This window comes from Hippoglossus stenolepis, chromosome 18, assembly GCF_022539355.2.
Source record: "Hippoglossus stenolepis isolate QCI-W04-F060 chromosome 18, HSTE1.2, whole genome shotgun sequence".
NCBI lineage: Eukaryota > Metazoa > Chordata > Actinopteri > Pleuronectiformes > Pleuronectidae > Hippoglossus > Hippoglossus stenolepis.
In genome coordinates this window covers 14,632,590-14,653,705 of record NC_061500.1, presented here as the reverse complement: position 1 = coordinate 14,653,705, position 21,116 = coordinate 14,632,590, and the positions used below count along the sequence as shown (strand labels likewise).

The 21,116-nt window shown below is 40.9% G+C and overlaps 1 protein-coding gene across 1 annotated transcript in view; it reads left to right on the top strand.

Moving 5' to 3' along the window:
• The window catches only part of lamc3 (laminin, gamma 3), a 99,165-nt gene that overhangs the window by 11,124 nt on the left and 66,925 nt on the right, over nt 1–21,116 (top strand). The window contains exons 3-4 of the mRNA XM_035141640.2: nt 11,820–11,950; nt 14,060–14,226. Coding sequence (XP_034997531.2) covers nt 11,820–11,950; nt 14,060–14,226 — 298 coding nt within the window. The remainder of the gene's footprint in view (nt 1–11,819; nt 11,951–14,059; nt 14,227–21,116) is intronic.

Genomic DNA, 21,116 nt, shown 5'->3' with positions numbered 1-21,116 from the left:
GAAGCGTAAGGATGTCTTTTGGAGGATGTGTGGAGGATCTGCAGTGCAAGCCTGCATAACCGAAACCAGCTCCCAGCCCTATAGGAAAAAAAGACATCTTTCTTCACTATAAGAATGAGGGAATTTTTTGGAGAATGTTCATCGCTCAGCCTCCCAGTGTATTTCCTGTTTATTGAATAAGACTGTTATAAATCAATTTAAAGACAATTTGTCTATAGAAAACGCAAAATACCGATATTTCTCCTCCCCAGCTCTCTCCTGAAACTGGTCTGTGAAACACGTCGTGTCTCAAATCTCTGAAAAAGAGAAACTGCTGAAGCCTGACTCTAGCAGAGAATTGGCTTTTCGTTCACCAACGCTGCTGCTTTCCAGTAATGTTTCATCCGTTCCCCCCAAAATATATTTAATTTGTAAATAAAAGCAGCTATATTTAGGTAAGATTAAAAAACGTGAAGTTATATTATAATAAATGGAGGTTAAATCTTCAAACATTTACTTTATATTTGTAGGCATAAAGCGTATATCAGCTGATTCTAACCGCTTGTAAAAGATGAGGATATATTGTGACACCCTCATCGTGTTACATTTACACTATTAAAGCTCCTTTTAATTATTGTTTTAAAGGGTAAACAGTGTGATGCAGCTGACAAGTCCTTGAGGCTACATATGGTACCTCTGTCTGCACAAATGCCTTAACCCCTCCCACCCTTACACACACACACACATGCCTGGTGTGCCGGATGCTGTCTCGTCATAACCCCCACCCACACCTCTCACTCACCAGGCACGGCGCTGAGAGTGGGTGACATATCTTCAACCTCCGACAGAGTAGAACGAGGCAGCCTTCCTCAAGAGCGATCCCATTTTTAAACAGGGGAAGGATGGAGGGAAGACAGAAGTGGTGAAGCCACATCAGCTCTCAAGCATATGCTAAGCCGCGCTGAGCAGCAGGATAAAGACATTTCCTCCTCGTCTCTGCTATACGCGCGGTCCCCGTGCATCTGCAGCATGTGAAAATAGAAATAAAGTGCACTATTGGATTAGCTTCAGCGCCGCTATGGGCTGGGCACATTGTGTGGCAGGCTGCTGTCAGTAAGACGACATGCAGCCGCATGAAAGAGGAATCTGCGCGCTGGACTGGATTTGCCTCCTGAGCTTCAAGTCCAGAGATTCTGCTCTATCTGTCTTGCAAGGACAACAAAGAGAGTGAATTAAAATAAGTGTGAATTAAAGGGAAAAAAATATATATTTATGTGGCTTAGCAATAGCCACTCACACACACACACACTCTCTGAAAGTTTCCACTTGGATCTTCTCTCATCCACCCCATTATTCCCTGATTCATCCCTTTTCTTCCTGCTCAGTGTGTATTACTTTGCTTCACCTCCTGCTCTGCTAGTTCTACATTTTACTTTTTGCTTGAGAGCAGTTTTAAAGTGCTTACAGGAAAAAGTTCTAACTGCGGAGCTTTTCTCCCGTTTAGAGATTATTAAACTGTTCTTTTCTGATTAATCCCTTCACACTCGCCCTCTGCCACTGTGCCACTCCGTCCCCTCTATCTCTCTGTTATATAAATGTGGAATCTGGCAGGCTGGGACAATGGCAAGCAGAAGTCTCGGGTTTGTCACGACGTACTGGATCGACCCCTGGTTCTGCTGGAGTTTTGCGAAGTGAGCAGTGTTTTGTAGTCGGAAACACATGCTCCCTGGGTTTACAGAGCAGTTTTTTTCTCACTACAGAAAGATTATGTGGGATTAAGGAATTAAGGAAATTTTGTTAGGGGAGGCATGGCGAGAAGCAGGTTGAGTCAATAGCGTAATAAGAAGAAGAGCAGACTTCAGGGTGGACACTTGCCTTAATCTCTAATGACATGGATCCTCTTGCAAATCATGGAAGGAAAAAAACCCGAAAAAAGATATTGTTTGAGCAAAATTAACCTTAACTTGAGTTTAACCAAAGTTATCTCACTGCTTATATTCACTTGTTTGTTGATTTGAGCCACAAGAGAAGGCTATTTTTAGTTGTATGCGTCTTGATCTGTTAATTAAACGGTGGTATCTAAAAATCCATTCCGTGTTAAGTGAATTCGTACAAAAAAAGCACCTCGTTGATGTGTGAACATGCCATGAAACGATCATGACACTGATTTAGTGTCTATTTTTAACCACGCAGTCGTTCTGCAGATGGCAAATATCGTCACACTGTTGCCACCACTTTGGAATATGTCATCAACAATTGGAGAGACATCCAGACATTCATGGTTCACACAGGATGCAGCCAAAGACTTTTAGTAATCTGCACTCGACATTTTTAATTTAAAATATGTAAACACCTGATCAATAAATAAGCCCTGTTTAAAATGAAAAATGGGCCTTGGAGGGATACACTCTGAGCCATTAAATAAACCCGGATTTGTATTTGGATCAATACCAAGTAGTACACATCAGTCCATTAAATATGCCCGATTTTTTGTGAAAGAAAGTGATCAATAGCTTAACATAGCTGCACCAAAATTTAGTAGGTTCTTCCTTGACCCATGTCCCATCCACCAAGTACTAAGGAAATAGATTTAGTAGTTTCTTTCTGAGTGAAAGGGCAATTAAAACATATCCTCCTTGGTGGAAGTAAAAGAAAAAAGTTTTAAATAAATGCCTTCAAACATTTTTGTGCAAAGCGGCCTCATGAGTGGTGGCATCCTCCCATGCTGAATGTCCAGATATCGTCCAGCTCAATCGGCAGATCTTTCGATTTTAAATATCCCTAAATACCCAGGAATATTGTAATGTCTCATTTAATTGTCACGTTGAGGTCATGTAAAGACACAAAGTCTGTCTATGGACGTGTGACTGGCCTTAGTTACATTAAAAGCAGGCTACTAATGGCGCTCCTGGCTGTATTTCAGTATGCTTTGGATGTCATCGACCCAGTGATTATCAAGCTGCGGGGATCAATATAAGCCAAGAATACATAGATTGGGCTGCAAATCTCTCAACAGACCTGCCAAACACCCTCTCTCCCTCACTCCACCGCTCCCTCTCAGCCTTCCTCTTAAACAACGAGATGAGAAGGCCCATAATTTACTGTGATCTGTTCTCCCATTAGAATAAAAAGGTGGATCAATTTCACCATTTCTTTCATTAAATCTCTCATCCCCCTTCTGTTTGTTTAGAAACGCTAATTTTCAAGGAATCTTCCCGGGTACATACAACATATGACAAATAATAAGACATGTTAATCTTATTAATGATTATCATTGATGATTAACATGTTTTGGTGTCCAGATTAAAATTTTGTATGGGAAAGCGTGGTGACTAGGGTTGGGTATCATTTGGGGTTTTGTTCAGATACCAGTACTAAATCAATACTTAATAAATGGTGCTTTCCAGACCTTTTTTTGCCAACGTGTGACCATTAGTGCTGGTGGTAGAAGCCCCCTGCACGGTTCCATCTATCCAGGTGTGGGAGGCAGTTTGATGCAGTGATCTGTAAAGGACACTGTCTGTGAACTTTGTCAGGGTTTGTACACTGTGGCTTATCTTCAGACGAGAATCTCTGTTGATCACTCACTGAACCTGGTCTAACTCTTAGGAAGGTGGAGGGGATTGTATACAGGGAGGATGAGGATGTGGAGGGGGACTTTCCTGTGAACCTTTACTGTATTGCATCCAAACCTGCAACTAAATGTTTAATGACCATGGTCTTATCTAGCTTCCACTGTTGGCAAGGATCAGACCTGAGCATGTAAACAAGAAGCCCACAGATGTTAATCCCATGACGAATTGTTGAGGCTTCTCTGGTGCTTCAAAGTTCCTAAAAAGTTAAAAGAGCATATATAAAGTCTGGTTTTTGAGGTTTAGACATTTCATTAACTACAAACCTGCAGTGTCCACATCCTGTGCTTGCACTTGCTGACATCTGTCTGTCATTTTTGCTGAGTAGTAGAGAACGGTATCAGCAGCATACATATGGAGTCTGTACTTTGTCAGCTGTGTTGGAGGGTCACTTAATGTAAAGTATATGCAGATCTGGAAGGGTTCAAGCACAAGTCCCTGTGGCATGTTGTGGCTGCAGTGGCTCAAGGTAAAACTGAACAAACTGACTTCTTTCTTGTAGAAGGAATTCAAAACCTTTCAATGTAAGACACAGGCAAAGCTGAGCTATTGTAGCTTCCTGATTTTGTGCTCTATCCGACGTCAGGTAATGATGCAGAAGTGAATTCCTTTCTCTTTGAGGCTGATTTAATGTCTTAAATAATTTAAGCACCAAAAGCCTTTGTGTGAAATGTGTTTTTTGAATAACATAACTCCAAGAAAAGACATCATGATACTTTAATCATGTCTCAGTCTCAAAAGAGCTTTGTGAATCCCAGTCTGTTCGTCCACATATCAAATGCACATCTGCTGTCATCTCGAGATGGGTCTGGCAATTTTGCTAAATAGCACTTTGGCAGCACTCACACTCCCTGAAGAAGTCAGTCATCTTCACATACCTCTTCATTAAGCCAAACCTCGTCTGTATGAATATGATTATATCGCAATATGCATTTGATATTGTCTGACTGGGAGGTTTTTGTATGGCTTATATGGGATGAGGGTAATAAATGGAGCACACGTGTCACATTTTATCACCTTTATGACTTTTCTACTTTCAGTGCGCCACACGCCTCACGATGGCCACATGACACGTGCTCATACATTGCCATTGTTACGAGCTGACCTTTTCTCATGTGGAACTGAGGTAAAGGAGCTGGAGAACTCTAATACCCCGCAGTAAGAGGACTTGGATTGAACTCTTTTCATTCCTCAGAAAGCAAACCTACGAGAGCTCTCGCACAATGGCGGAGAAGCCGAAACATTTTCAGTGAAGTAACAGTGATCAGGGATGCTCCTCTATGAAAACACATCAATAAAACAGGCTTTAATCTCTGAATTTGAGAAAAAAAACATTGCTGAGCCGGAATGTGTTTTTCATAAAGTTGATGTAATCAGAGTAAACACCCCAAGCTCTTTCTCCTGGTTGTTTTTTTTCTTTCAATTGTCTGTAATAATATTACATTTCTATGAGCACTGATCCAGCTAATGCAGTAAAACCAAGCCTGGAGGTACATACGAGGCTGTAGCCGAACATATTTAGACTATCTGACTGTCGGTGTGGGTTTTATTTTGACCTGTTTAGAGGACCATAGACAAGGAAGGCATTTTAAATTCAACATCAGCACCAATGAATAGTTTTGATGTCTAGTTGCACATACAGTACATTATGTAAAAAAAATGCCCCTCCTCTAAGAAACACATGTTTTCAAATTGCTTTAGTGACAGATAATAATGCGGACGGATCACAGAAGGAATATTTTATCCTCTGAATTCACATTTCAGTTGGCTTTTCCTTGCTGGGAGGCAAAGATTGGGCATTTGTGTCAGGGGTTAAAAGCCTACTCTTTACATACAGATTGTCAACAGAGCATAAAATGATCCCTGTTCCCTCTCTGTGGCATGTCAGTGTGCCATTTCCTCTGCATATGGCTCATACCGAGCTATGCATATTTCATGAGGCTTAAAACAGGAATTGCATCCTGCCTGTTTTATTAGCATTTTAATCCCTTTGCAGATTTGCCGCTTGTGCCTCAGTCGGAGGAGTGCGTCGTTTCAATATAGAGACTTCACGCGCATCATCCGCTGCTTTTAAAATATATCTCCTTGTCATTTTGAGAGGTCAAAGCAAAATTGCGCTAAAAAAAAAAAAGAAAAAAGACAACGGGTGACACTTAAATCTGCAGGTGAGTCTGTCTGTCATGTGTGCTGTAAATCATCTGCACAAAGGGGTCTGTGTTACTCTAGTAATCTTATGTGTCGTGTTTTCATTGGTAAATGATTTGATTTGGAATAAACAATCTCGTAAGGTGGCATTTAGATGTTCTCACCGAAGTAATGGCTTACTTCAAAGGGAGGTCTGTTGTCAAGTTTGTAAAGCTTTCTCTCTTTTTTTTTTTCAATAATCAGGAAGGAGATGAAAGCTGCTGTATGAATTCAAATTTAATTTGTTCAGCCATCCATTAAAACAGTTTGTCTGTCTCCCCTGCCACCAGTCCATCCTCTCCCTCCCTCCCTCTTTCTTTCACACACACTCTCTCTCTCTCTCTCTAGAAATCTGTGTGGCAAATTGGAGCTCCAGCATTGAATGACAATGAGTAAAAGGGGGGAAAATATATATTGAGGGCACAGTGAACTTAAGCAATTATATTAAAAAGTTAATAACTTTGGAATGAGGCACATGGCTCTCTTTCCTGTCACCGCCCGCAGCCAGGGGCTTCAGAGTTCAGGAAAACACAGTGAGACGGAGAGGGGAGAGGGGAAGGAGCCAGGCAGGGGGAGCGAGAGACAAGATAGATTTTAAAGGTGAGGGTGAAGGTTTACAACGGCCCGGAGCAGAGGTGACCTCTAAAACACCGTTTGATTCCTCCAAAACGTTGCTGCGCGCGAGGTGACGTATACGTGTGAAGCTGCCAATTTGCTCGTGAGACCGTTCTTGTCTTCGGCGAAGGACTGGCTCACTGCCACCCTCAACGCCTCAGCCTATACCTAAGTCAGCATCATTGTAGGATTGTGAGCCCAAATTCCAAGGGAGCGAGAATCAAAGTTAATTAAGCTTTTGCTGCGGTTTGCACAAATAATAAGTAATGGGCTGACTACTAATTAACCCTAAGAAACTGCTTCCTTTCAGTGGAGTAAGTGATATTTGGAACTATGTCTGCTTTTCCTTACACAATTAGCAATGCTCTCCCAAGCATAACTAATAACTCTTCCATACGATAATGGTCTCATACTCTTATGATAAATGGAAGAGAGTATTTCCTTTAATGGCGTGGACGAATCCTGAAATGCTAACAATGCATTTAAATCATTTCATCATCTATGAGTGTGTTAAGGCATGAAAGCTGAGCCGTTGGAAACAATAGCGATGCACCACCAGCGTCCAGAATGTCCCCTCATTAGTACAGAGGCGTGAAACGCATGCATTTACACTGTGATCATCACTATATGCTAATCATTTATTTAATAATTTAACAAAAGGGCAGGTCATGTCCACTATGCCCTTTACTTGTTATAAATTGGTGCAATAAGTTGAGGCTTGATCACATTTCCGAAATGGAATAAAGGAAGTTTGTCTAGCTAAGCAAAAGACCTAAGAGCACATAAAAGCAACAATTAATAAAAAAGAGGAGCGGTACACAGATTCACTAATTGTTACACAAATGAATAATTTTTCATTAGTGGATCTAATCCAACACTTTAATAAATATGACCTTAAAAGAGTAGAGACACAGTTCTCTTGTTGTAAATTGTTTGTCCCAGAGTCTGTCTGTCATCAAAACCAGAAAGGCACCTTTGTGAATACCAACGATTTGCATAAAGCCATTCCACTTGGACAGTCCAAAAATTGACAGTGTTGACTTTTGGCATATTCGACTTTCTTCTTTATTTGTTTTTTCAAAGGCTATGTCTGCTTGTATTTCTTAACCACTAGCTAGCAGCGAGGCTCTTGAGACATCAATGTCATTCTGTCAATCCATTATTTTGGCCCCGACTAAAATCTCCCTACAACTTTTGGGTCAATTACTGTGAAATTTATTCAGACAAGAGTCTTATTGATCTTTGTGATCACTTGACTTTTGGTTTCGGCTCAAGGTGAAACGTCTCAACATGTACTCAATTGGTTGCCAAGAATCTTGTTGCAGACTTTTGTCTCCCACTTACACCAAGGACCAAGGCGATTCTGAGTTTTCATCGAGTGCTGTCATCATCTGGTCATGGTTTAGGACCAACTCAGATGGCAACAATAGGTTTTATACGCTGCTATACATTGAATCCAAATTATTTCAGTTTAATTCGATTTTATTTGTAAAGCACCAAACCACAACATACATTCATCTTAAGGAACTTTACATAGTTAGGTTGAAACCAATAGTTCTCATAATCAGCAAGTGTTTAGTGACAGTAGAGAAAAAAAAACAGGAACTTCCTCTTTAACAGGAATTAACCTGAAACAGAACGAGACTCAGGGTGGGCGGCCATCTGCCTCTGGTTGGGTTAGAAGGACAGAAATGGGGGAGAGAGGGAGAAAATGGGGGGGTCAGGATGTTTGAATTTAGCCCAAAGCGCTGCTGTGCAAGTACAACCTCAAAGAGGTTGGCTGTTTAACTAAACAGAAAGGATTCCAGCATCAATTATGTCTTGTTAACATTCAATGTGTTGTCGGTCGACCCTCTATTCACACAGGAGCCGTACCTCATCATACTTTCACCACAGCGTTTTAGTCTTTAGTTAGCTCCTCTTTGCGCTTTAGGGGCAAACTTCAGTCATGAATAATATCTATTACTTGACATAGACAAAATTGAACATGCTTTAACTGGGTACTACACAATTTATACTGTATAAAACCAGTCCACATCACTGTCCTCTTCCCCATTGTCTTCCACAATATGGATGTGGCAGAGGTTAAAAATGTAGCAAGCTAGCATTTGCGTAAGGTGATGTAGGAAATACAAAGGCCTAAGATAATGATGAGGCTTTTGGGAATATTATTATTTTCCTTATATGTACTACTGAATTACAAAGACGAAGTCTCAAGCAAACACGTCACATCTCAAAGCTTTTAGACAATTCAGAGGTGCGAGGTTGTGAATACTACACTCAGAGGGCGTTCATATGGACTCTATTTGTGGACACAATAAACAAAACCCCTTTGAAGGCAGCGATTATTCTCATCTCACTGAATTTCAGGAGAGATATATTAGATGTAGAAATGTCGAAGTATGGATAGTGAGCATTTTGCTGTTGAGTAATTTCTTGTGCTTTCTCTTTCTTTGTTCTGACCACTTTCCTCACCGGGAAGCTAAAGCATAATTTGTTTTTCAATTTTGTCAAACTTGCTGCCCCTCATTTTTACTTTGCTTCACATCTCAAACTGCACAGCCCCTCTCATAAACCATGGGAGAAACTCTTGTCATGTCCAGGTAGCGTAACACAAAATGAAGAATGAGCATCTGTTTTCCCTGGCAACAGCAGTGCATCAGGGTCCTTCACTGTTGTCCAAACCCCATTAGCCAGTGGAGCCATGTCAAGCAGGGGCAAAGTCGATAAGCAAGAGCCGGAACAACAGCGCGCCAGCCAACTGCACTCAATTCTGCAACACTGTAGTTACGGTTACTACAAAATAGCAGCTCTATAGCTTTGAATGGGCTGCCAAGGCACACGACTGTCTGGAAATCCTGAAGTGCACTTCAGCCAGAGGGAGAGCGTAAGGCTGGCAAAGGGAGAGAGAAGAAAATAAAGATGAGGTAAAGTGAAGGGGCAATTTCAAGAAAAAAAAAGGTGGGATGACTTACAGCAGCAAAACTGGCAAAGTTTTTGTTGAAAGATAGACACAAGTTTACCTTGTAAAAGAAAAACATCTTATCTCCATACAAAGACCTAGGACATGTTCAATTTAGAAATGTTTTGCACCATTTTGCCACAGTTTCCAGGTTTAATAACACTGCTTGCTTGCAACGGTGACCAACAGGCTTCAAGGTACGTTTTCTTTCATTCAGTGGCTATGATCCATTCAGCAGCGACATGTACATGTATATAAGTGCTGCCATATTTAAAAGACCGTGCACAAAATGGATTCTAATGTTCTGTACAAGTGTGGCAGCCACTGCTTGGAAGGTATTTAATATAATAAGCTAATAGTTATTTAATCTTAACTTATTTTATATATTTCAACATTCTCATCTTATTTGAAGCGTTTCAACATTGTAATGCAGGCCTTGTCTATATAATTACCATGTGCTATGTGTTGCAACACTTATTTAAATGCATGTCTTCTACCAACCTTGTGTATCACGACAGCGTCCTCAACTGCTTGTTGAGGACTGTTTACAATTAAATAGACATTTTGCCACATTTTCATCAGGTCTGAACGCAGCCCTACTTATTTATATTTTCCATTTTAAAAAATTCTTCCTATAACCTCTTACGAAAAGTATAACCTGCAGGTGGCACCGAATTCCAGTAGCCTTTCTGCCACCGTCCATGTGAGGGTTAACCTAATCAGGAAGACATGCGTAACAGATTGACACCAGATGTTCCAATAAGGGGCTGTGACCTCTTGATGCCACAGCACTATATCTCTTGCAGGCACACAGACCACACAGGTGGTCTGAATCCCAAGAACCTCTCGTTGGAAAAGGGAAGGAAAGAAGGCCCCAAGAAGCACCTCTTTTCAAGATAACTCCGCTCTAAACTTTACTGCACTGCTGCTAAAGCTATTTTAAGCAGTGAGAGATCATGGTGGGTACCTATGAAGAGAGCCTCAGAGGGCTCAGCGGTGTCATCTTTTTCTTGCGACCGACCAATTAAGCCATATGCCTTACTTGCTGAATAAAGGGTAAAACAGAATTATTTTACACGGTTGTCGTTGTGACACAAATGAATGAAAATGTCATTACATTTGATCCGTGGTCCCCAGGGACCATACAGATTATGATAGGGCATTTGAGTATATCAGTTATTTCCGTGCTTTTTGGTCTATTAACAATAAATACTGTGAATTCAACTGGTTTTCGATGCACTTCATATTTTCTAGACAGCCACCGTTTTCTGTTCCATTCTCTGCTGTATAGAAATCAATGTACAGAGATGGATAATCTATGAAAGTTTCTTGGTGTTTTTTAATTGCATAAGTCCATGGATGCATGGATTCCGTGGTCTAGAGCTAAGCCTTGATATAGTGTGCAATAAGTGTAACACTTTCCAAAAGATGACAATGTTTATATATGGATTGGCTAATATAGGCAAAAGCCAGTCCTACCTGACAGGTGTTATATGATAGGCTTAAGCACTACCACAGACAAAGTGTGGCTCCTGAGAAAAAACATGAATGAATGAACTCATCACACATGTTTTTAGTCTGAGGCCCATCCGCTTAGATCGCCTTCTCTCCCCATTGCCACACTTCAAAGGCACCTCTGGGAGACGCTTCAAAACGTACAGCATTACAAGCTTTTTCAGACCTGCCACAGAGTCCCAAGCCAGCCAAGAATCTGACAGAAAGTTTCTCTCCAGCTATTTGTTTTAAAGTTGCTTCACAGGTAAGAGATTCCTCATGTCATTTTCTCCCTTTACCTGGCCTCACTTTTATCTTCCACCCACTACTGCACTTCCCGTTTGCTTTTCCTCCGTTTGCGTTATCCCTCTTTACTTTCTTCTCCCACTCTTCATCCAGTCTTTACCTTTTGCAGTGGGTTCAAACAGGAGCTTGAATCATCTCGGGCAAGGGAGCTTTGCCAAGTGCTATCCATTATACTGAAGTAATGCTGCGGTGTTGTCTTTTTTCTCATGTTTGTTTTTCATATTTTGGCTTTTGTCTCCATTTATCCCTTCTTCTTTCTCCCGTTTTCCTGACATCAACTCCATTTACCACACCACACTCATTATCCCACCATTACATCTGCTCGCTCTCCTGCCATTACACCATAACCCCTGTCTCCTTTCCTTGATCCACCAACTCTCCATTCCAAATTATTATTTTCTTCCCTCAGCCAACGTCTCTCACAAATCCTTTGGATCTCTGGTCTCTTTTCTCTAACGCCCAGCTTCTGTTCTTCTCGTTCCTTCTTACCGTCTGCGTCCTTGTGTCTCCAAGAGTGGCACTAGCCGATACACTGCCCCCCTCTGGTTCGCTTTCATTCCATTTATTTTTTTTAAGTGGACAACATCAAAAGGTGTTTCTAACATCCCTCTCACCCTCTTGGTCCTTTCTCTTTTATTTTTTCCCAGGAATGGGTGACCGCCACTGACCTGCTCATCTCTTTGGACAGGATTAACACCTTTGGAGACGAGTTCTTCAAGGACGCTAAAGTGTTACGCTCATACTTCTATGCCATCTCCGATTTCTCTGTGGGAGGCAGGTAAGAGACACTTAACAATGTGCCCTCTATGCAAAGTCATTACGCTTTATCAGCGACCTTACTGAAACTTTCAAAATGGGTCATTTAAGAGCTTAATCTTGAGACATGTCCAATGAAAGTAAGGTTTGACCAAAGACCTCAAAAGCTTTGTTGTGTCCATGTGTACTTTTTATGTTATGGTGTTTTTTTTTCTTCTGGCTTTTATGGTTTCCGATCTCAACCAGAATGCATAACTAACCACGTTTTATCTATGTTGGGCAGATATGCTTATGAGGAAACACAACTGCTGTCCAGCATTTCCTATTTTAAATTTAGCTAAACTAAACCCCAAATCCTAGGGACATTTATAACAGTGCATGGGAGGCAGGGTGACTTTTTCATCCAGTTTTTAATACCTGTCTTTTCCCGATACATTCAGGACCTTTTTTTTTGTCATTGTTACATTTGCTAAATATCATTCTCAGGAAAAATTGCAATTCCTTCAAAACATATTTGATAGTGTAAATTAGCTGTTAACAAACTTCTTAGAAGGAAAGCTGTTTTCAAAAAAGATCAAAAAACAACTTGCCCCCTGTCAGGTTGCCATCAGGGAGGGTAAACCAAGATAGTTCTCCACCCTCCTTCCAGTTCTTTTAGTTTATAACTCAAAGTAATGAGAGAGGACGTGGCGCCAAGGACCCGGCTGCACCTCAGTACTGCAGAAAGAAGTGGACGATTAAATAGTTGAGATGAAGCCTTCAGAAAGAATATAAACGTGATCTGACACCTGTCATAAACAGTTAGGATCACGGCAGCAGCATGACAAATTACCCATCAATGTCACAACACCTGGGGGAGAGACCCTCATGACAACATGTTAGCTTTGTGCCACTGCTTTCTGTACGTGTACACACGCCTTTACACCTCAGTGCTACACCTCAGCGATTCGACCTGTCCTACACACAGATGATGTGATTTTTTACAGAATATCAATGGAAGGACAACCAAAGTTGGACTTCTATAAAAATACGTTGTTGTGGTGACCATCCACATATATGGAAAGATGCAGTATGTGAGGACTCAGCATATTGCTCATCGCTTTTTTGCACAGCACATATGTTGCCTGTACAGTTCAGGTCACCTCCCTCATAACAAATTCAGTTAGAATTATGACTGAGCAGCTCAAGTCTGCTCCAGCAGAGAGATGTGATCTGTGGATCCTGAGCTACAAGGCTGTTGTCATCTCGACGAGCACAGAAATAAGTGGGTCTGAGCCTCAGGCGAGCGTACGTCTGGATCCCGGACAGCTGGCTAAATTTGACAGAACCTGCCACTCAGTGTCCCCGTCCCCTTTCACCGTCACTCGTCAACAACAACTCTGCAATGAAACGGTACACACAGTGCGGCATAGATGCCACCGTGGCTCAGGGGACATTATGGGCTTTCTATTAGCGGATACTTTGTATCTTGTTGTGTAATTACATGTATACAATTGAAAATATTAAAACATACATTAATGGGGTGGCAGCTCTACCGGGTGAGGTATATGCCGCCCCATGAGGCTGTACACCTCTGCAGCGGCCCGGGTTCGATTCCAGCCTGCAGCCCTTTGCTGCATGTCATCACCCATTCTCTCTGCCCCCCTTTCCCCACCAGAACTCTCTCTCTCTGTCCTATCAAATAAAGCCCATAAAAACTCCTTAAAAAAAACATGCACTTATATGGAGATGAGTGTACACAAAAGATATATTTATGTAAATATGATATATTTAATGCCCAGACTGAGCTGCTTTACATGCCCGTTGTGGTATTTTATTGCACTGGCTGCACAAATAAATAGTGCAGTGGTCAAAGAGGAGTGAAAACCCCACCTCATCTCAGGCCATGTTTGTGCCCATGAAGGATAATAGAAAGTGACAACTTACAGTGGAAATACCTTTTTACTTCACCCTCTCCTCAGCCATCTACTCCATTCTCTGTGTGTATAAGTTGAATCAGCAAAGGGAGAGAGAGAAGTGTGTGTGTGTGTGTGTGTGTGTGTGTGTGTGTGTGTGTGTGTGTGTGTGTGTGTGTGTGGGGGGGAAACTACTCGCAGCCTTTACATAACTATCTGTCTACGTTTCCCTTAAGATGTAAGTGCAACGGTCACGCCAGCGAGTGCGTTGATGGGGAACATGGTGGCCTGGTCTGTTCCTGCCAGCATCACACAGTGGGAGCCGACTGCCAGAGATGTCACCCCTTTTACCAGGACAGACCCTGGGCCAGGGCCACTGGGGACTCCGCCAACGAGTGTCTGAGTGAGTAGCCTGTTTCTGGGCCGCTGTCACAAACCCCATCGGGTGCAGCCGTCTGCAAAATCCTCAGGGCAGTGTTAAATTCAAGTGTCAAGCTCTAGTCAGGCTCTCAAAGGTCCACCAAAAAAAAATCTGTTCACCACCTCCCATCAGTCTCCAGTCTATGTTGACATTTTGATTTCCTCACGTGCAGCTTTTATATTTGCTGCATGAGTGAGGAGATACTGCCTCACCAAAGTGATGGAGTGCAGTCTGTTCGGCAGCCAATTGTTTATTAAAGCTGAACCTTATTGATTCGCATTTTTCTGCGAATTGAATTGTGTTTTATTATGTTGAACTCAGCATCACACAGCATTTAACTATTTGTCCGCCATCAAATCTTAGTAATTAGTAAACATTGCTTTATTGTAAAGCCTATATGAATATGCAGGCAAGTATTGGTAATGACGGCTCCTTGGAAGATGTGTGTTAGTTTAAATGTTTGTATAAATAAGCTTTATCTGGTCTGCCTCATCACGCTGCACTTGCATGCTGTCGAGGAGTAATTGTAATTGGCTGAGGGATAGAAACCATAAAAGGAGAGTGGCTCACTTCTTTTTTTCAGGAATTCTGTTAAGTAGCAAGCTTGTTTTAATTACTCTTACTCTTGGTTCCAAGCAGATGGCATCTTAAATAGAGTACAGCACCCGACTCAATTAATAGAGTATATTAATAAATAAACATACGCCCGTATAAAAGAGACAGAATGTGAAAGCATAAAAACGAATGCTCAGTGTAATTGCAAATCTCTATCCGGCTATTTGGCACAAAATTATTTTTGCCTGCACCAAACTGTAATATTTCTGTCTTAGGCACCAGAGCAGCAATTACAATATTCCCTCTGTGTTCAGCCAGAACAAAGACATTTTTAATTTTGTCAGCAAATCTGCATCAGGGATATTAATTTCATGAAATATAGCTCAGTGGTAATGTACACAGTTAAATAAATAAAAACCCTGTATGTGTTTGTAAATATGTTAAACATAAAAACACCGACAGCGTATACCTCCACCAAAGCTAATGCCCTATCTCGCCATGTCAAAGCAATGTTTCCCATTAATTATCTAGACTGTGGCCGCCCACCATATTATAATTTGTCCTTCCACAGTTTCATAACTAACCAAGTAATGTTTGAACTTCTCATAATAACAAAAGAGTTCTCTTACTTGCTGCTTTTAATAGCTGTGTGCACGATATTTGCTGTGTTCTCACTCGCACTATTAAATCCGTAAAGTTGTTACCATTCATGCAGACGGTCAGCCCTCATAATTTGAGCTGCAGTTGTGCACATACGGGCCAATGAGATTCAATGCAGTTCCCTCTCTCAGGCGACAACAAATATAGACTCCCAGTCACTTCCATTCAGTGCGAGTGAGAGGGACAAGTTAAACATTCACTTCCTTTGTTGGTGAGCTTCACAGCCTCAACCAATAGCAATGACATTTGTGTGGGTGACCCCGCTTGGCTGTAGTTTTCATACAGAGCAAAGATTGAGAGCTTGATATTTGCTGTGTTGAACCAGGCTGTATTTTATAATGTGGGACATGAAAATTATAAACATAACCTCCTTGTCAGAGGGTCGGAAGTAGTTTTTGTGTTTCGAACAAAATAATAGTAGTAATGGTTTATTACACAGTCTATGCCAGTTATGGCTGGTTAGACCACACAAAGTGTGTTGATTGGTTTTACTCTAACACTAGGATCTCCTTCATCTGTTAATATAAAATACTTAAAAGTAACTTGCCTTATATGTAACAGAATAAAGATTATAAATAAGTTCAGCATTACAAAACATGATGAGGAAAAATAGGTTTCTGTGTTGGAATACAGTTTCTAAATATTACAGATTTCCTTTGTTTCGTTGTCTAAAATCTTGGTACATATATTTTGCACGGACCAAATGACTTTTATAACTTGTTTCCACATTGTGTATCAAGTGTTCTGCTGCTATGTTTTTGTACCATAAAGAAAACACGTACACACACAGTTATTTTGTTACTAAAATGTGAAACAAGGTCAAGATGGTCTCGCTCCTCTACTTGCTAGTTATGGGAGCGATGTCTTCATGCTAACGAATACAGGCCGAGCTGTCAGAGGTCTCTGCTTTGAAACATCTGTGGGCTTGAGGGGGATGAGACATTAGTTGCACCAGAAATCTAAGACGGTTGAGCAGCAGCAGCAGCATTTCCAGTGTGAGACGTTTGCTTCGGCCGTGTGAAACTTTAGACTCCCCTGCAATAAGGTAATGTGGATAAGTTGCATTTTCAGAACATATAAATAAGCCCTAATGGAATATAAAGAACATGATCTCTGGCTCTGCAGGAACTGAGGATTTTATATTTAGTGCAGCCATTAATGAACTCACGTTTTTTTTTAATTGCTGATATATTTGGACTGGGGACACTATACTTCTGGATACCATATAGATTACAGGCAGATACAGCACCTGGCTCAGCAGTCAGTTCTGACCTGTAAAAATCCGGGAGCCATAGAAAATAAACAGGGAACCAAGCGGGTCTCGTGTTTCACATATTTTGTGTATTTAATTAAACTGGTCCGTAACCCAAGAAAATACTGTAGTTGTATTTGCAATATGGATATGCTAATCTTCTTTCTCATGTTCACACTATGCTGCCAGTTTGTGGAAGATTAAAAATGCATAAATTTAAATAAATCAAACAAAGAAATACATTGTTACACAATGAGCACACACCTTTACTTGATTTGTTTTAATTCAGGCAATTAAAGTTGTTCACACCTGCCACGTTTCACCATGTGGGTGAGCATACTTATTTTTCCAGTCGTGCCTGCGTTCACCGTGGAACGTTTCGTTTGTAGCAAGTAATTTGCATTCATTTAGTTGCACATTGTCAACAAGTTAACACCTCCTACTCTTTTCTTCTTCATATGCAGGGCTCCATCTAATCTCAAACATCAAGAGGTGTGTGATTAGGACTTGTGCAACAAGACTGTTACAACATATGTTTGTTTCTTTTCTCGTAGCATGACCTTTTGGTATTTGTATGGCTGTGTAAGAACACTGTTATTAACACTGTTGAAGGGAAAATGAGTTTGACTGTGATGTTACTTAGTGCCATGTTATTTCAAAGTACATGGTCAGCATACAGAGACCTGACAGACTTTCATATTGACGTAGGAATGGCTGCGTAAAAATGAGACTTCACTTGCACTTGGCTGCAACACACACATTGTGTTGTATTCATTACCTCCACTAAGAAGGTTAAATCTTCCCTGTCTGTTCGTTTGTCGGTCGCTTAGTTTTTTTGTCAGCAAGATTACACTTAAACAAGTGAATTGATTACCAAGCATGCCGTAGGGGTCAGGGAAGAACCCATTACATTTTGGTGCGAATCCAGGATCTTTCTTTAACATTGTGAGATTGGGCATTTTTCAACATTTCCATCATTCCCTCAGGGGATAATTCACGAAACGTGATGGAAAAAAATTGGATATCTAGGAAGAAACTGTTGAGGGGAGTGTTGGGCCTTGGCAGAGGTACACTGTACACTGTACACTCTACTGAGTATTAGTACGCACAGTTTCAGCTCACATACTTTTCTGTTTGCCCTTCATCGGGTATACTGCACATATTTAGACATGGTTTAAGACACTTAAAAATCAATAGTGTCTATTGGGTTTGTAGTGTACTTTATGAATATTTTTCGGTGTGTATTAGTACGTATTTCCCATATTTGCCCTCTCCCGTCTCTTTTTCGCTTCCTTCATCCCTATCGCTGTTCGATGTTGAGCTTTAGGTCTCTTAATGGCCAAAGAAATTCTGAAAAGTCATGCTGCCGTGTCTCTCACTGTCCAGCTGCCCCCTATATCCATCGCCCCTCTCCACTTGCATCACAGTTAGTTTTGTGGTTCTGTCAATTAGTAACAAGACTTTCATTGTGAATTATACAACCTGCCAAAGTGGTTTGAGTGAAAAATTTAGTCTTTGGACAATGTGAGGTTGGCTGTGTCCTCCTGTTTCCAGTCTTTCTTATAAACCATTCAAACCAGGTGCTGACTGTAGCTGTATATTTAGCTGACGGATATGAAAGGGATATCATTATTTTCAACTAACCTCCTGCAAGAAGCGTTTTATCCATAATGTGGAACTTTTCCCTGACGAAATGGGCATGTCAAGTTAATCGCATACATTTACATCCTCAAGTATGTGTGTGTGGGTGTGTGTGTATATAACACATTATTCTTTTACATAAAAAAACCCAGAAATTGCAATGCATGCATTAAAGAAGCATGAAAGAAGGTTATATAAGATTTGTGTATATAATTGTTGTGAGGTTCTTTCACTTGATCAGAGTACAGCAACGACGATTGACGACACTCCAACAGCAGAAGCTGACAGGGACATTAAAGTTATGTATATGTGCACTCATGCAAATAAGCAGCAGTAATTGAATTCACTAATTCACAAACAGATCGCCGCCAATTATTGAAGCACAAAGGAGACATTTTGAAAGGTGCAGGTAAGACAAACCACATGCAGTGCAATTATACTGGCTATTTGTGATGACTGCTGTCACTGCTGATAGAAGCCGACAACTTCCAACAAATCTGCCAAGAATGTCAAGTGTCTCTCTCTCAAGCAAACACAGTTCTCCTTTAGCGGGGAGAATAAACCGCAACAGACTCGTGACCTTTGGAGGATTACGAAACCATGAAACCCAACAATTAGAAAATAATTAAGATAAAGCCTGAACTTTAGAAAATATAAACAAAGTGGTATACCCTCAATAAATAACGTATTATCGAGGCTGCTGTGGCTCAGGAGGTAGAGCGGGTTGTCGGCTCCTTGGGCCCAAATACCCCTGTGTGTGTGTGTGTGTGTGTGTGCGTGCGTGCGTGCGTGCGTGCGTGCGCGTGCGTGTGCGTGTGTGTTGGAGAAATACTCCATATGTAGAACAAGTACTGAATGTGACCTGTAGTGCAAAACCCTTTGTGTGGTCATTAAGACTGGAGAAGCACTATAGATAAATATGGTCCATTTACCACTTATTTTCTTGCATTGGTGTCTTTATCTCTTTATCTGAGTCTTTTTTGTCACGCTCTTCTGGCTCTGCTCTAACTGCAAGGATTTTGAAAGTTACTGCTCAAATTTTCTCTTTCACAAAATGAACTTGCATGCAGCACCGCGTGACAACCGTTCAGCCTCAAAAGACTAATTTCAATACTCTGTTTGTGGTATTTGGTTTTTATCTCCATCTCTGCAGTATGTATTTGGAAATTTATATCTGTCCGCAACTGATATGAATCAAGCATCCATGTCCTCTACTCGGGGAGAAATAATAGTGCTGTTTTATAGGTGAAAGACAACATACATCAAGCAGAGCGTCTGAATCGGCAGTGAACAATCACAGCAGCTCACACATGTTGAAGTAACCCCACTGGTGTGACCCGTGATGGAGTGTGTCGGTTTAATGTTTTCTGTCCTTCCATATGCTGTGACTCAGTACCGACCTACTTTAAAGATACAGCAAGGTTCCATCATATTATATTACTAAACGCCATCTGACAGCCACACTGACAGATGGCGGTCCTTCCTTCCCCTTTTTTTCTTTCCCCAGATTATAAAGAAACATCACGTTCAAATGTTCTGACCTTTAAAAACAGGCACGGGTTGATTGCTATCATTTGTAATTGAAGAAGTAAATACTAGGCAGACTGTTTCAAAAGCAAAAACGTGGAGAAGCTGTGACAATCTTGTGTGATTATTACAAGTACGTTCGCTATTGTTAATGTGTGAACAGCAGTAGCAGGTGGTAAATAGAAGCCTTGGGGGGCCTTTTACTTGAGGTCACGTGAATGTTTCAGTGTTTTTATTTGTAATTTCACGATCATTTGAAGTTGTTTGTCTAAATTTGAGATTGGAATGCTGATTTTTATTTCTTGCTTTATGGTCCTACAATAGCTGTGGTGAAACATATGCAAAGGTTTGTGCAGTTTGCCTGGTGCGTGTGTGTTTGTGTGTGTAATGGGATGTCATTCTCCTCAAGATTCCCCCCCTCCGAGACTGAAATCATTTACAGCCTGAGCAGGTCCCCGCAGGTCTTCAGGATTTCCGCTGTTTGTTTGACGCTGTCGTCGGCTTAGCCCGAGGCTTTTCCAGTAGGTAGACACTTTAAACCCTTTTTTTGCCGCTGATTTAAGTTTGAAGGCTGCAGCTGTAAGTGGGAGACTGTGATCATTTTCTCAGATAGGAATATGATACTGTAGATAAACCCCAATATTTATAATCTAAGCCTCCTGAAAGTAGTAGATATAGAAGTAGATTTAAGCCAAAAAATCTACTGTATTATCTTGTATTTTTTATTTTCTTTGTGTTTGCTCTGTGGACTCTACTGTATTAAGCAATTTAGGACAAAACAAAAACATATGGTCCTCAGAACCCATAGATTTCATCGGGCAAAAGTGCACTCATAAGAAACTGTCAATACATTTGTCATCTTATACATCATCTGAACTGTTTATACTTATATACTGGTCATATATGGGGGCTGAAGCTAATCGCAGCTGACATTGGAGAGACAGGGTCCAGCCTGGACAGGTCAGCAGCTGATCACAACAGAGGCAAATAACCATTCACTGTCACATTCACACTGTGGCGCCCTATTTAAAACATGATTAATTGTTCATTTATTGTTATTTATTCAAGGGGAAAACTACTTAAGTATTTTAGTCAAATAATTCTGAAAATTATTTAAAGAATGTAAAGAAATATTGGTTTTGACGTTATGTGTAAGTCGTGAGTAGATATTGAACAAATTGACCTATTTATTGTGTTGTTCAGCGATATCTCCTGAAGTCAGAATGCTAATAACCTA